This window comes from Mastacembelus armatus, chromosome 5 (genome assembly GCF_900324485.2).
Source record: "Mastacembelus armatus chromosome 5, fMasArm1.2, whole genome shotgun sequence".
NCBI classification, from domain to species: Eukaryota; Metazoa; Chordata; class Actinopteri; order Synbranchiformes; family Mastacembelidae; genus Mastacembelus; species Mastacembelus armatus.
Window position 1 is genome coordinate 22,287,242 of NC_046637.1, and position 13,018 is coordinate 22,300,259.

The 13,018-nt window shown below is 38.7% G+C and overlaps 1 protein-coding gene across 1 annotated transcript; it reads right to left on the bottom strand.

Moving 5' to 3' along the window:
• Positions 1 to 591: 591 nt before the first annotated feature.
• kbtbd8 (kelch repeat and BTB (POZ) domain containing 8) lies at positions 592 to 6,805 on the bottom strand. Its single transcript, XM_026307670.1, has 5 exons — positions 6,790 to 6,805; positions 5,410 to 5,617; positions 4,337 to 4,643; positions 3,339 to 4,158; positions 592 to 3,164 (listed from the first exon to the last, which is right to left on the bottom strand). Exons 1-5 carry the CDS (start codon positions 6,803 to 6,805, stop codon positions 2,701 to 2,703), a joined length of 1,815 nt encoding a protein of 604 aa, XP_026163455.1. The 3' UTR covers positions 592 to 2,700.
• Positions 6,806 to 13,018: the final 6,213 nt, after the last annotated feature.

The window sequence follows — 13,018 nt, forward strand, 5'->3', positions numbered from 1 at the left end:
ACGTCATTTAACAGTGGCTTCATATGGATGGTTCCCACCCACTGCATGTCTTCATGTGACATGGACTACAGCCTCTGGTGTGACAAACAATAGCATGCCTGATTAAACTGGAGAAGAAATGAACAAATTTCATTTTAATGAGTTTTATTTTCAAATTATGTGCAATGTGAATTTCACAGTTCAGCTGAATCACCACTATAACCCCAAAACCCAAAACAGACAGACCAGCAAGGTAAAAGTGAGGAAAAGAACTGCATGAGGAACACCATGAGGAATAGCACCCATAAGCAATGTGTGTGGATGACCAGGACAAGCTTTGTATGTTTGCCCAAGGCCACCAACTTCAACACAGAAAGCAGTTTTTTTTTTTTAGCTTGTTGTATTAAACCACTGGTGTTTGAAAGTTGATGTAACAATGTAGTTGCTTGATCTGTAATGCTTAGTTTCAGTGAGATGTTACAAAGAAATACTACTGTACTACAAGAGAAAAAAAAAGTGCAGGTAATCATTTTTCTCAATGAATCAGGATTACTCTACCATAACTAAATAGGTAATTACACAAAGAAAAAAAAACTGCCACTGGAGACAACAAAAAGGAAATCACATCTATGTTTTTTCAAGTTATAAAATAAACTGAAGTTTAAAAAACTGTGCAAGTACAGCAAACCTATAGTACAGTATATTACACATAACAAAAACATTTACATACAGTACTGTGTATCAGTAGAAATCCTGAGAGTTCTCCGTTCCTGGTTCTCAAATGGCCGTCTGTAGGCATGTGGATGAAGCTCAAACCTTTTCTGGCCCTTGCTGAGGGCTGTTCTGAGGGCAATGTCCAAGCTGCATCAATTAAAAAGCATCTCAATATCAGTCAACAGTGGAACCTCAAGTCTTTACTGAATGTGACTTTTCTGGTATTCATTTCCAAGTAAATCTCTTATGTGATTGCTATATGGTTACTAAAAAGAGGGACACTCTTTAAGACAATTACAAGGGAAATGTGTAGTGCAAAGATGACACAGCAACCTGCACGAGGAAACTAACGGCACTGACAATGTCACACTCAGTGGTGGCATTACTTCTTCTATACAAGATTGTCCAAAAAAAAAAAAAAAAAAAAAAAACAGACATTAAAAAACGGAAACAAAGCAGCACCAACAGTTTGTATCCTCTGTGATAGCGTGTAAAGAAAAATGCATGGCTGTTAGATGTATTAGAGCACAACCTTATCCACCCTCAACTGTTTTTATAGTCTGCTTGTTTAGGAGGGTAAAGTTTGCAGTTAAGGATGAGTGAAGTGGAGAGTGACTCAGTGCAACGCTGAGTAAGACCATTCAGAGTCTCTTGATCAGGAGGAACCGTTTTTGACATCCCCTTTCTACCCACAGGCACATTGGCATCCCAAATGATCAGCACTAAATTACACATCACTTCAAGCCTGCACCCATGCACCAGCCAGACAATTATTGTTAGAACTATAGTGATTTTCACTAGCAGAGACAAGCAAACAACATCATAATGCACTTTTACTAAGGTAATAGAATCCAATATAACCTAATCACAGTTCCATGAATTATTGCTACCACAAAATCTTTTTAAATGTCCAGATCAACTACAACGGGACAACAAATGTTTTTGGCATTTAAGACGAAGGCTCTTTCAACCTTGTTCTGATGATTAGAATCTGGTGTTGGAAAACGTCAACAGAAACCAATGCTGAACTGAGCTTTTCACAGTTGCCAAATGGCCTAAAATGTCCCTTTATTCCTCATCAAATATCTGACATTGTTAAGGTAAGCCTTTTTAAGTTTTTCGGAACTTTCCACTTAGTGTTGTCACAAATTTGACTCTGTCCTTGATTCTCCAATGTGGAGAGTGAGCATTTCACTTGAGCTGTCTTCGCTTGTGAAACAAAATGGATGCCAACCTAAAGAGCAGGACGTATGAGCACCCATGCAAAAGGAATCCCAAACTAAATTTTAAAATAGCTTGGAAGCCACACATAGTGTACTGTTTGACACATTGACGCTTGTCAAGGAAGAGAGGAGCATAAAATATTGTACAAACTTCAAAAACACTAAAGTAAATCACAAACACACTTCAAATTAAAACTAAACCTATAAAATAAGCTAAGGAGAAACTTCAAAACTTCAAAAAAAAAAAAAAAAAATTACACACATACACACACACAAAAACCTCAGAGCCAGCAACCTACTAATGAGCTATTGTACTCATCTTACCCGTATGAATATAGTTTATATAGTTTTTTTAATATATTGATATATATATATAAATTTTCACTTTATGCTGACATGTAGCATCCATATCACCAGAGGGCACTTGTATCTTGCCAAAACCCTCATTCTCGTGCTTATCACGTGTAAAACTCCTTACCAATATATGTATCTAAAACAAAAATAGAACATGGCTCAACAACAAGCAAAAAATAGGATAATTGCACTTATTCGTTGTATGGTTTTGTTAAACAAGCATCAGTGTGGGTTGTTGGTGCTGTCTGGGAAATAAAAATACTGCAATCTTTAAAAGCACCCCCATTTTGATCATGTTAACCAAGGTTTGAATGACTTAAGACTTAACCAAAAATGGTCCTTGTGGTGCAAACCCTTGGTATCACTAGGCACAAGGCAGGACCACACTACTCCCTCTGCCTTAGACATTGGGTTCACAAAACACGCTATCTCAAAGCACTTTCTGTAGACACTGTGGGTAAAGTTTGGCCACCACACATTCAAAATGGCGACCCAAATCCCAGAGGCGGTCAGGTGTTTCATAGACTTTGGTCCAAACATCTGCCTCATCATCGTACTGATAAAGAGAGTTCTTACGGCTGGTGCGAAACACGTGCTCCTCCACCATCACCTGTGTGGCTCGTACAAACAAGTGCAGCTTGCCTTGCAGCAGCATGGCCTTGATATACGGGCTTGTGGCTTGGTCAAAGGGCAGATCTCTCTTGCGGCACCAGGTATTTTTCTCGATGTCGTAGACCTCCACAATAAAAGTGCGCTGGTGGTTCTTGCAGATGCCAGCGATGTAGTAGATGCAGTTCTTATACAAGGCAGCCAGACCCTGACTCCGAGGGACACTCATTGGGGCCAGATGACTCCAATAGTCCTTACGTGGATCAAAGCAGAAGAAATATTCACCTGCAGAAAAGAAAAAGAAATGTACTTCAATGGTTTTTACAAAACTTACCTGCTTGTCAAATAAATGTCAAATTTGGTGCACATTTTCAGATCACTTGAGCAATATGACATGATCACAGTCTTCTTTAGTCCAATGTTGAGACCAGATAGGTACACTTAAGTAGTATTACTGACCTTGGAGGACATAGATGCGGTCCTTGTACTCAACAGCACTGTGAAACTCCATGGCCACTGGCATAGGACTGACTGCCGTCCAACAGTTATCCCTGGCATCATAGCATTCTACTGATTTTAATGCATTTCTCCCATCACCCTCATAAACTCGGCCTCCCAGAGCATAAAGCTTCCCACAGCAGTGGACAAGTCTGCAGCCTATCCTTGCTCTCAGCAGAGGTGCACGGGGAAGCCATCGATTGCCTGCATGTTCATACTGCCAAAAGTCACTCTCCGCTCGATGGTCTATGCACACTTCACTGTTGCTCGGCCGGTAACCACCAGCAATGTAGATGTCATTCTCTGAGGACACCAAGATACCAACCTCCCGGAGATCATTGGGTGGTTTGCAGAGCTTGAACACCTTTCCTGAGACTGTGTCCAGACAAGGCACCGTCTGCTTCTTCCCTGAGTGTTTGTGAGCGGCGTCAAAGCAGATGACCATCTCAGAAGCAGTCATACCCAGGCGCTGTTGGCAACCATTGGTGTTAGTAAGGTGGGCCTTGGCCTCAGCAGTGTCTTTAGACAAGGACAGGGCACAAGCAAAGGGGGCAGGTATCCGACTGAGAAAGGCCTCATCAAGTAAGGGCAGACGGATGCACTGGGAAAAAACCTCAGCCAGGTGAGCCTCACGGCCAGCCAGATCGTGTTCCACCCAACGGACAATGCTCTCATAGACATGCTCTTCTTTCTCTACATTGAGGTCATCATTGTTTAAAATACTGACCAGCTGGTCCTTGGTCATCTGGAGAAACTCTTGCTCCCATGACACACACAAAAACTAAAACGAAAACATAAAATGTTTCATTTTTAGGAGCCAAACACACTGGTCACATACACAGAGCTTTTATAACACTAGAACAATGTATTTGAAAAATGAATACAAAAAATTGAATAAAGTAGTACTAATATCATCATAAATCAGATTGCAAATATTCATTCCTTCATTTTAAACTGACCTTTTTCCGGATGTAGTCTTGTGAACGTTCCCTCAACTCCTGGTGCCCATAGGCATCAGCAAACATATATACCCCAATACAGTTCTGGGGGTCAAGCCTGCTGATCATGAACTGGGCACACTGGTCTTGAAGGGCAGGTATCTGGAAAATGCTGGCTGCAGTGAATAGGGCCTGGACATTGGACTCTGAGAGAGTGACTCTGGACGTGTAGGCATAATCTAAGACAAGGTGCATGGATTCAGATTCCACCCCAACAATTCTGACCTCACGCTGACTGCTCTCTGTAAGGCCACTGGTGAACATGGACCTGGTGGGAATGCAAAGAAAACACAGATGTTATAACTATATACATACAACCTCCAATTTGACAAGGAAATTTAATCTGAATAGAATAACAAGAAATGTCCTGACTGAAGGATCAGAACTGGGTCCTATCCAGAAATATTTCTTAAAGGATCAGTACTGACTTAATTAAATCCTTTCAAAGACAGACCCTTCTTTACATTTACTCCACCACAGTTCAGGGTCTACTTCTCTCTCTTGACTCCTCTGGAATGTCTCTGACTTCCTTGCTCTCTGTGTAAAGTTATGGTGGGAGGGGTGAGCTGCTTAGAGAGCCACACACAGAGTGGAGGACATCAGAGAGGAAGTAATATTTTACTTGAGTTGATAAAGTTGATGCAATACTACGTTAACCATAAAAGAAACTAAATCCACCAGTAATGGAGACAATATAAGCAGATTATCTGACACTTGTTGGACACACAAATATGCAGAAATATGCACCACCAGCATGTTTACAGAGATGCGATTCTTGTCATGATAAAGATAAAAACTTTGAAGGGTATTACTGAAGTAAATGAAAGGATTTGCTTGGACTCAGTACCAATAGATACTCAGTGTTAAAGGAATCACATCAGTTCCAAAAAAACTCAACCTGCAAATCTCTAAATATATTGGTAGGTTAAGTCAAGAACCAAAAGATATTTTAAGATTTACATCCACTGAACTGTAAAATACACTTATTAAAATGTATGCATGTAATATTAATTTATCATCCAAAGAGTTCTTACCTAAAATACGGGCTGATTGCTGCAAGGACATTTCGGTGACATGAGAAAGTCTTGCCATGGTCCACCTCTACCACAATGTCTGTAAGCTGTGCTTCATCATACAAGGCTTTGAGCTGCTGAAGAATGTTACAGGCATGAACAGCATCTACCCCGTTGTAGTTGGCTGTTGGAGGTGTCCCATTTTGTACTGGTAACGGCTTCAATGCCTCTGAACAAAACAGTACAAAAAGAGAAAACAAGAGAGATCACCACCAGTAAATCAACTATAGAAACAACACAAACACCACACAACATACAGAAAACTTTGATCAGATGGATGGAGACAGGTAATGAAGTTATTGTTAGCATTTTAACAGACTCGATTCCAGTCACTTTTACATAGTTGTCTGGTAAAATGAAAACAAAAATGACAACACCTGCGCCGTGCCATACATTTAGTTAAAGAGAACACAGGATGGGGTGATTGGCAGACTTTGAAATGACACAAAGGTGCGTATTTCAAATGCTGTCATCACTGCTTTAAACCTCGACCAAGCCAGAATAAATGTTACACACGTTTGTCAAAATGGTTTACTGTAAACAAAAACTGCAAGGGTTGGAGACAGTGCGTTTTCTCAGCTGCTAAGGACCATAAACTCTCCCAAAAAATAGCTGGTGCTGTGTAACGCTAACTCCATGACAGGACAAAGACACACGATGCGTGAATAGAGAAATACTGTCTCGGCAGGTGGTAGCTAAGTTAGCTTGCTAACAGCTCATGTCCCTGCCCGGTGCCTACTGCAACAGTGTGGACAGATGATTTGACTGAACGTCAACTTTAGCAACGGAAACTATTTAAAAGTCCGGGTGTATCAGGTTTCGTTTATCACAAAGTCAGCAAGGCTTAGAGCTAGTTGACATGCGATAGTAACTTTTAGCAGAAAGCTAGCCAGCTAATGTTAGCCAGCTTTTCTTGACACAACACAGGCAGAGGACTGCGTTAAAACACGAGAAAAACCACACGTTTTCAACCCTAACGCTCCTAAGTTAGAAAAACGTGACATTATTTAGCCTCACGTTTAGCGCATTGGCGCTGATAACCGTAACTATAACAATAACTTGGTGAAAACGTGTCGTAAACAAGCGTTTGTACAGTGAGCTCAGGCGGCGAGCTAACCGGCCGAAACTTAGCCAGACAGCTAATGCTAAAGGCTAACGATAACCAACACTTTAGAGGAGTCGTTTAGAGCCGGACCTCTTAAACGAGAGTGCGACATGTCACGACTCATTTCATTACCCTACAAGAGTCAAATCCACAAACACATAAACACACAAATTGTAACTTTGAAAGACGTTATCTGGGTCTGATCAGCACACGAAACAATAAAGATTTTTACTAACCTCCACTGGCAGCCATTCTCTCCAGACTGTCTCGGGGCAGACCGAGGAACGTCACGGAGCCCCGGAAACAAGCAACAGCCAATCACAAGACAAGCACTGATCCCACAGCCAATCACAAGACGAGCACTGATCTCGCAGCCAATCGTGTTGCTCTCATCTGAAATAGGAAAAAGTTGATCGTGTGTGTATGGGGTAATTATACACGATAATGAAGTTACTACTCTTTATAATGAAGCAAAAAGTCAAAGCGCCCCATCTGAACAGGTAGACAGAGCAGGCCAAAGATAGGAGGAAATAGTGAAGCAGTGAGCTGAGCTGTTTGTCATTTAAACGTGGTGCTACTGCACACTCATTCATTTAGGATAAATAATTTTAATAAATGGGATAAACAATAGTGACAAGTGATGCCACAGAATTCGCTTTCAATCAAATACTAACCAGAACCAGGATTGTGAATATCAATACTGATTTTGATTTTTTTCTTCTTCTTCTTTTTGGTCAAAAGCAGCTATACTATGCAGGTTAAACAGATTGTAATATGCTAATATGCTATGATGTGTTGAAATGAATACATTATTAATTGGCTACTTGGGAATATATTTGTGCTTCCCTTAGAAATTCTATGATTTGGAAGCATGGCATGGTAAAAAAAACAGCCTAGGTAGTATTTGTATCCGTGCAGTTAAGAGCACAGACAGAAATATTCATGACACTAAAGTAAATACTAAAACATTTCCTTTTAGTACAAGTGAGTATTAACCCTCAAACTAACACAGAGAGAAAAATGCAATGTGCTGTTGAATTGTGTCCAAATTGCACAACACAGACATGTCTGGATGATTGAACATATTTAGCGGAAGTGCATTAAACACTGTTATTAACATCAAATGAGAATGAGCTGGCATTTTGTAACATTGTTAGTTGTTTTTCATGTATAGGCTAGTAGCAGGAGGTTAAAATGTGACTGAATGTTAGAAAAGCTGCAGGAGTTACTGTGAAAAGTTGTTGCTTATTTTAATAACCGGCAAACCCTGAAGGTTGTGCAGCTGCCAAAATGTGATTTTAGTGAATTTATATTTATGTGAGAAACTACAAACCTTAATCAAACTTTACAATAAACAAGTCGTGATTAAGGTCACATTTAAATGAAATTTCAGACAATAATAAACTAATCTCCAGAAGACATTACTATGCACACTGATACTTGCCATGTTAACATCTATTATAGCCTATATGTGCAGATTAAGGATTCACAGTACACATTTTTGCAAGCAATTGTTGTAAACTACTGCTGATCTTTAAATTGATTGCCTAAAACGGTTTTTATGTGTTGTAATCATTCAGTCAGACAACACAGAGATTTCTGTTTTTGGTGCTGTTTTTGACATAAATCTGTTTTCTATATCTGTAATAAGTAATCCAATAAAATATGCAACTATGTATGTAGAAGTATGTCAGTTACATAATAGGTTAACTCACACTTTTATCCTGTTTCTCACATATTCTTCTGGTGAGCTCAAACCAGAATCACATTATAAAACAAGTTTGGCAACAGCTTTTTACTCTTTGCTCCATGGCCTTGCTCACTCAATGCCAGCCAAAACTCTTTGCCAACAAAGTGTGCTTCTGTGGCACAGTCCTCAAAATGTTGCTATGTTGCTATGTTACAATATATTGCTATGTTCCCCTATAAAACATCCAGGATTTCTGTTTATTGTCTTCTCTGTAATGGTGCTGTACTGTATAACATGACCCTACAGTAATGTGCCAGCACTATGTTTTTGATTAAAAAAAGGTATAATGTTGTTAGAAAAGTATTTCCATATTATATTATAATTTGTCTGAAACAGGTCAAAATAGACATTAAATGGCTCTGATTAGAAAAGATTTGATTTCACCTTAAACAAATAGCTGATGTTATTAAATCTCCATGTAAATGGAAAATCTAAGATGAAATATTAATAGCTACTAGAGGAATCATTAATTTTTTTATCTACTGATTACATTCAACTTAGATTGAAGTAAAACAATTAAATTCTCTATTATTATGCTGATTGCATGTTTTAGGCTCTTCAGACAAACTGTCACCGTTAATGAGGCATTGCCCTTTGTGGCAGCTGATAATTCATTGCGGTCTGATGTCTCTACAGTGGAATTGGGAGTTTGCTGCAGTGTGTCTTTTGACAGTCACAACATGTGGCAGCACCTGCAACCTCATGCTGTCAGGAGAAATAGACTGCAGTAATTGCTGTTTATTGAAGATTGTGAATGCCATGTAATTCCCATGTATTAACATGTTGTCATTTAATCTCTATTATATTTAATCAAAATTAATTTATTAATTGGTTTGGAGGAATAATTACACAACCCTGTCTGATGATGTTATTGTTTAGCAAAGAATTAACCCGCTGTTTCCAAATTTTTCCTCTTCATTAATTGGTAGTTGGCAATTAGGTAACATCACATATGAAATAAAAAGAAACACATTTATTTTCCTTTTCTTTACCTTCTTGTAAATTCATAGATCTACCATTTTCATCAATATCTTATTCTCCAGACTATAATTCGCACTTTTTTTACTCCTCTGGCTTGTCCTACGACTTACACAGCAAAGCAACTTATATGTGTATATTTACAGTTATTTTTCGAGTAGTCACTAGCGTCAGATGGCACTCTTGACACCCTTGACTCAATTGAAGATAATATTATACCGCTGTAAAAGTAAAAACAGTTATGTTCATGGTAAACTACAATTCCTAGTGAAACACAAGTGAAAATGCCACCTAAAAGAAAGAGCTAGACTGTGGATTGCAACCTATAGCCTAGAATATAATTAAATATTATAATATTATAAAATAATTATTCATTGATTACACTTCAAGTGGCACTTCAAACCCTTCAATTTTACCTAGTACTTACACTTAAAAATTTAAATTCAATTAAAACACTTCAGTCACATTCAGTGTTTTACATAAGCTAAAATTTCAGCTTAATCCAGCACTCCCATTTTAAATGTCAGTTCATCTTCTTGCAGCAAGTGTATTTATTCTCTCTTCCACCTATTTCACAATCTCCAGTCTCCAGTAAATTTACCCTCTAGTTACAAGTTTATTATAGCACATATCAAATTTGTACTGAAACACTAACAATGAGGGAAAGTGCTTTTAGCCTTATTTTGACCATGGCAACTTCCATAGCAGGCAAAACTTAGGAAAGGTTGTCTTATCATCATGTTGACTGTTGAAAAAATTCAGGTGTACACGGCAGCTGTACATCACATTATGCACTTTTTCACCTATTCCCTTTAGATGAACGTGATCACATGCAAACACCCTTTTAGCAAAAAATCAGCACTCTTACTTCAGATATTGTTTGATTTCAAATGTGCTGTGTGAGAGCACACAACAAAAATAATAGAAAATGTGTCACTGTTATGTCTTGGTAACTGGGATAAAAGCTAGTCATGGAACAGCAAAATAATCAATCATTCCAGGTCATGTTTTTCAGTTTTTGATGATAGTGTTGAAGTTACTGTTTTTTTCCACAGAGATCTTTCTATGCAAATAATTTGGCAAAATCTGCATGAGTAAAAGTCAAAACTCAACCCAACATTAGATCAACATTTCTGCTGTACTTGCGGCATGTTGACGTTGACGGCTGCAAACATAAAGGTGGCACCTTTACTTCGGTGCTGTGCAAGCTGGAAATGCACTATAAAACTGCATAACACTGTAAAATGACAGAAGGGGAGAAAACTAAAAGTACAACTGCAATCTAAGCAATCGATTTCACATTTTTTTCCAATTTCTTCCCATTCAGCCAGAGTATGGCCTGTGAAATTGGGCCTAGCCACAACTGAATGAGAGAAAAGCTTTCCCGGGGTCGCTGTTATTTGATGATAGCTCTGGTTTCTGTTTACCCCTCCACAGATGTTCCTTTTTGACACATTGAGAAGTGATCACCTGATATCTGCACTTTCTACTTTCCCCCCATCTCACAGAGAATTTTCTGGTCACAGCACTATGAACGAGAGATTTATTATTATAGTGTGCATTCACAATATGATATTGTTTCAGCTTGAAAAACCGCAAGAAAGGCTGCAACCAATGAAATTAGAAGAGGTATCTACAGAAAATATATAAGAATAGATGCCATCATCTGTTGATGCTTAGGTACAGAAACACAACTGCTGCTGTGTGTTTTTTTCCAAGTATATCTGTCATTAAAGTAAAAGTATCCATAGGAAAGTAAAACAAATGTGCATATTTGTGTTTAACTTAAAATTATGTGATATATCTAAATAATTAATTGTATTTGTAAGTGATTTTGTTCTGAAAGACCTCTGTCTTCAGCTATAAGCCGATCTTGAGCTCCTCAGAGAGAGAGAGAGAAAGAGAGTGCAGGCGGTTAAATAGTGGAGTCCCAGGGTGTCAACAATTGAATTGCACTACAAAAGAAGATGAGGAGGCAGGGGATGCAATTGTAGTTAAAATGTGTGTTTTTGTCAGAGATGGTGGTAATGGGTTATTATATGTCTCTAGGGGCCTGTGAAAGAGTGTCTGCAGATGTTGTGAAGAACCAGGGATCCCACCCCCAACCCCACCAGTCAGAATGAAACAAATAGGAAAACTATGGGAGGCTGCTGTAAATACAGACCTACAGGTCGTTCTCCATGTTTAAAAAGCCCCTTTCTTGGTATTTCCCTCTGACTTTTTTTCCTATTAAACCCACTTGAGGAGCTGATGAGCAGATGGTCTGAGTTGCTCCCAAAGTGCCATCATTTTCGTACAATCTCATCATAGGAGCTCAAACTGCTGGCAAAGGGATTTCTAATGGCTGATGTTTAGTTGAACAACTCCAATAATTCCTAAAGTTAGTGATTTTTTTTATATTCACCCTTTACATTAATACATTTATTTGCTTTCTGAATAAGTCTAACAAGAGTTAAATGATACCACTCATGTATCTGTACGCTAAATACAGTACCATGCTGCAGCCAGGTAGCTATGCTTAGCTCAAAAAGTAGAAACAAGGAGAAACAGCACAAAGGGCAAAAGGACTGAGTGAGGTAGAAAATGGAGGTGATTAATATATGTCAGCCAGTCACACGGCAGGTCTTATAGAGCTGAAAGAGCTGACTCAAATTCAGTAAAAGTATGAGGGCTCACCAAATGAGGAAGTGACTTCTGAAGAATATCATTTTGTTGGATGTTACAGAAGAGTGTCAACATACAATACCTTGTTGTTTTAATCAATGCTGGTAGAAATAAATTGTCTAATGTACAAATTCTTTGATAAACCTTTTTGTATGATAGCATTTATCCAGTTCTTTAACTCTGTCATATGGTGAATATGAAATATGAGGCATTATGCCATACATTGATGTTTGTACAAAAACACATGAAATTCTGCTGCATAATAGTACTGCATTATGCTGCAGCACTTGTCAGATCAGATGCCGTACATGTGCCCTACTGCTGTCAGATGTCTGCAGGACTTTAATAAATGAAGGAGATTTAAAAGCATGTATTGGTCAGGGAGTGTTTTATAAAAATAATATAATTTCATTTTAAGTAGTAGTTTGTTTTGTCAATGCATTCCCATTTGCACTAAGTTTGGTCTAGTTGCTAAATTCACCAGTGTGCTGGGAGAGTGACTCAGAAAGACGTGGGCCTAAAATTTAGTTTCTCAGTGCAGCGACAGCACCTGCTTAATCTGAATCTGAATCCTTCCCCGTTTGTTTCTCTCCTCTCACCTGTGCACCATGCATTAGCAAATATCAGGGTCAAGTAGAGTAAGTGCTGCTTACACTCAGTAATTATAGGCTTCTCTTTTTCACCAGCATAATGTTAGTCAATTCATCCAATAATATCCAAGCATCAGTCAAGCCAAGTAATTCACAGAACGCCTCAACATGACATTTCCTTAGGCCTAACCATTGTGGGGAGCCTTAGAATGCTTTCACACCTACATGCTTTAGTTCACTTAAATCAAACTCTAATTCTTTTTCTCCCTTGGTATGATTTGTTTTGTCAGGTATGAACACAGCAATCTCACTCGGGTGTGGATTCAATTGCAATGAGGTCCACCAAAAAAATCCTCTGGCGTGCTCTTGCGTGGTCCTGGTGAGAAAGCATACCAAAACAGAATCACATAAATCTGAATCACATAAATTGAGGGCTTTGGATTGTGGGTAGATTTCAGGTTTTTTTTAAAAATTTTTACACCC

Excerpts from the sequence above, each read along its gene's own strand:
- kbtbd8 (XM_026307670.1), bottom strand. Across the intron at positions 4,644-5,409 it reads GCAATCAGCCCGTATTTTAG|GTCCATGTTCACCAGTGGCC; the intron begins GTAAGAACTCTT and ends CATTCCCACCAG. Across the intron at positions 4,159-4,336 it reads AAGACTACATCCGGAAAAAG|TTTTTGTGTGTGTCATGGGA; the intron begins GTCAGTTTAAAA and ends TTTTCGTTTTAG.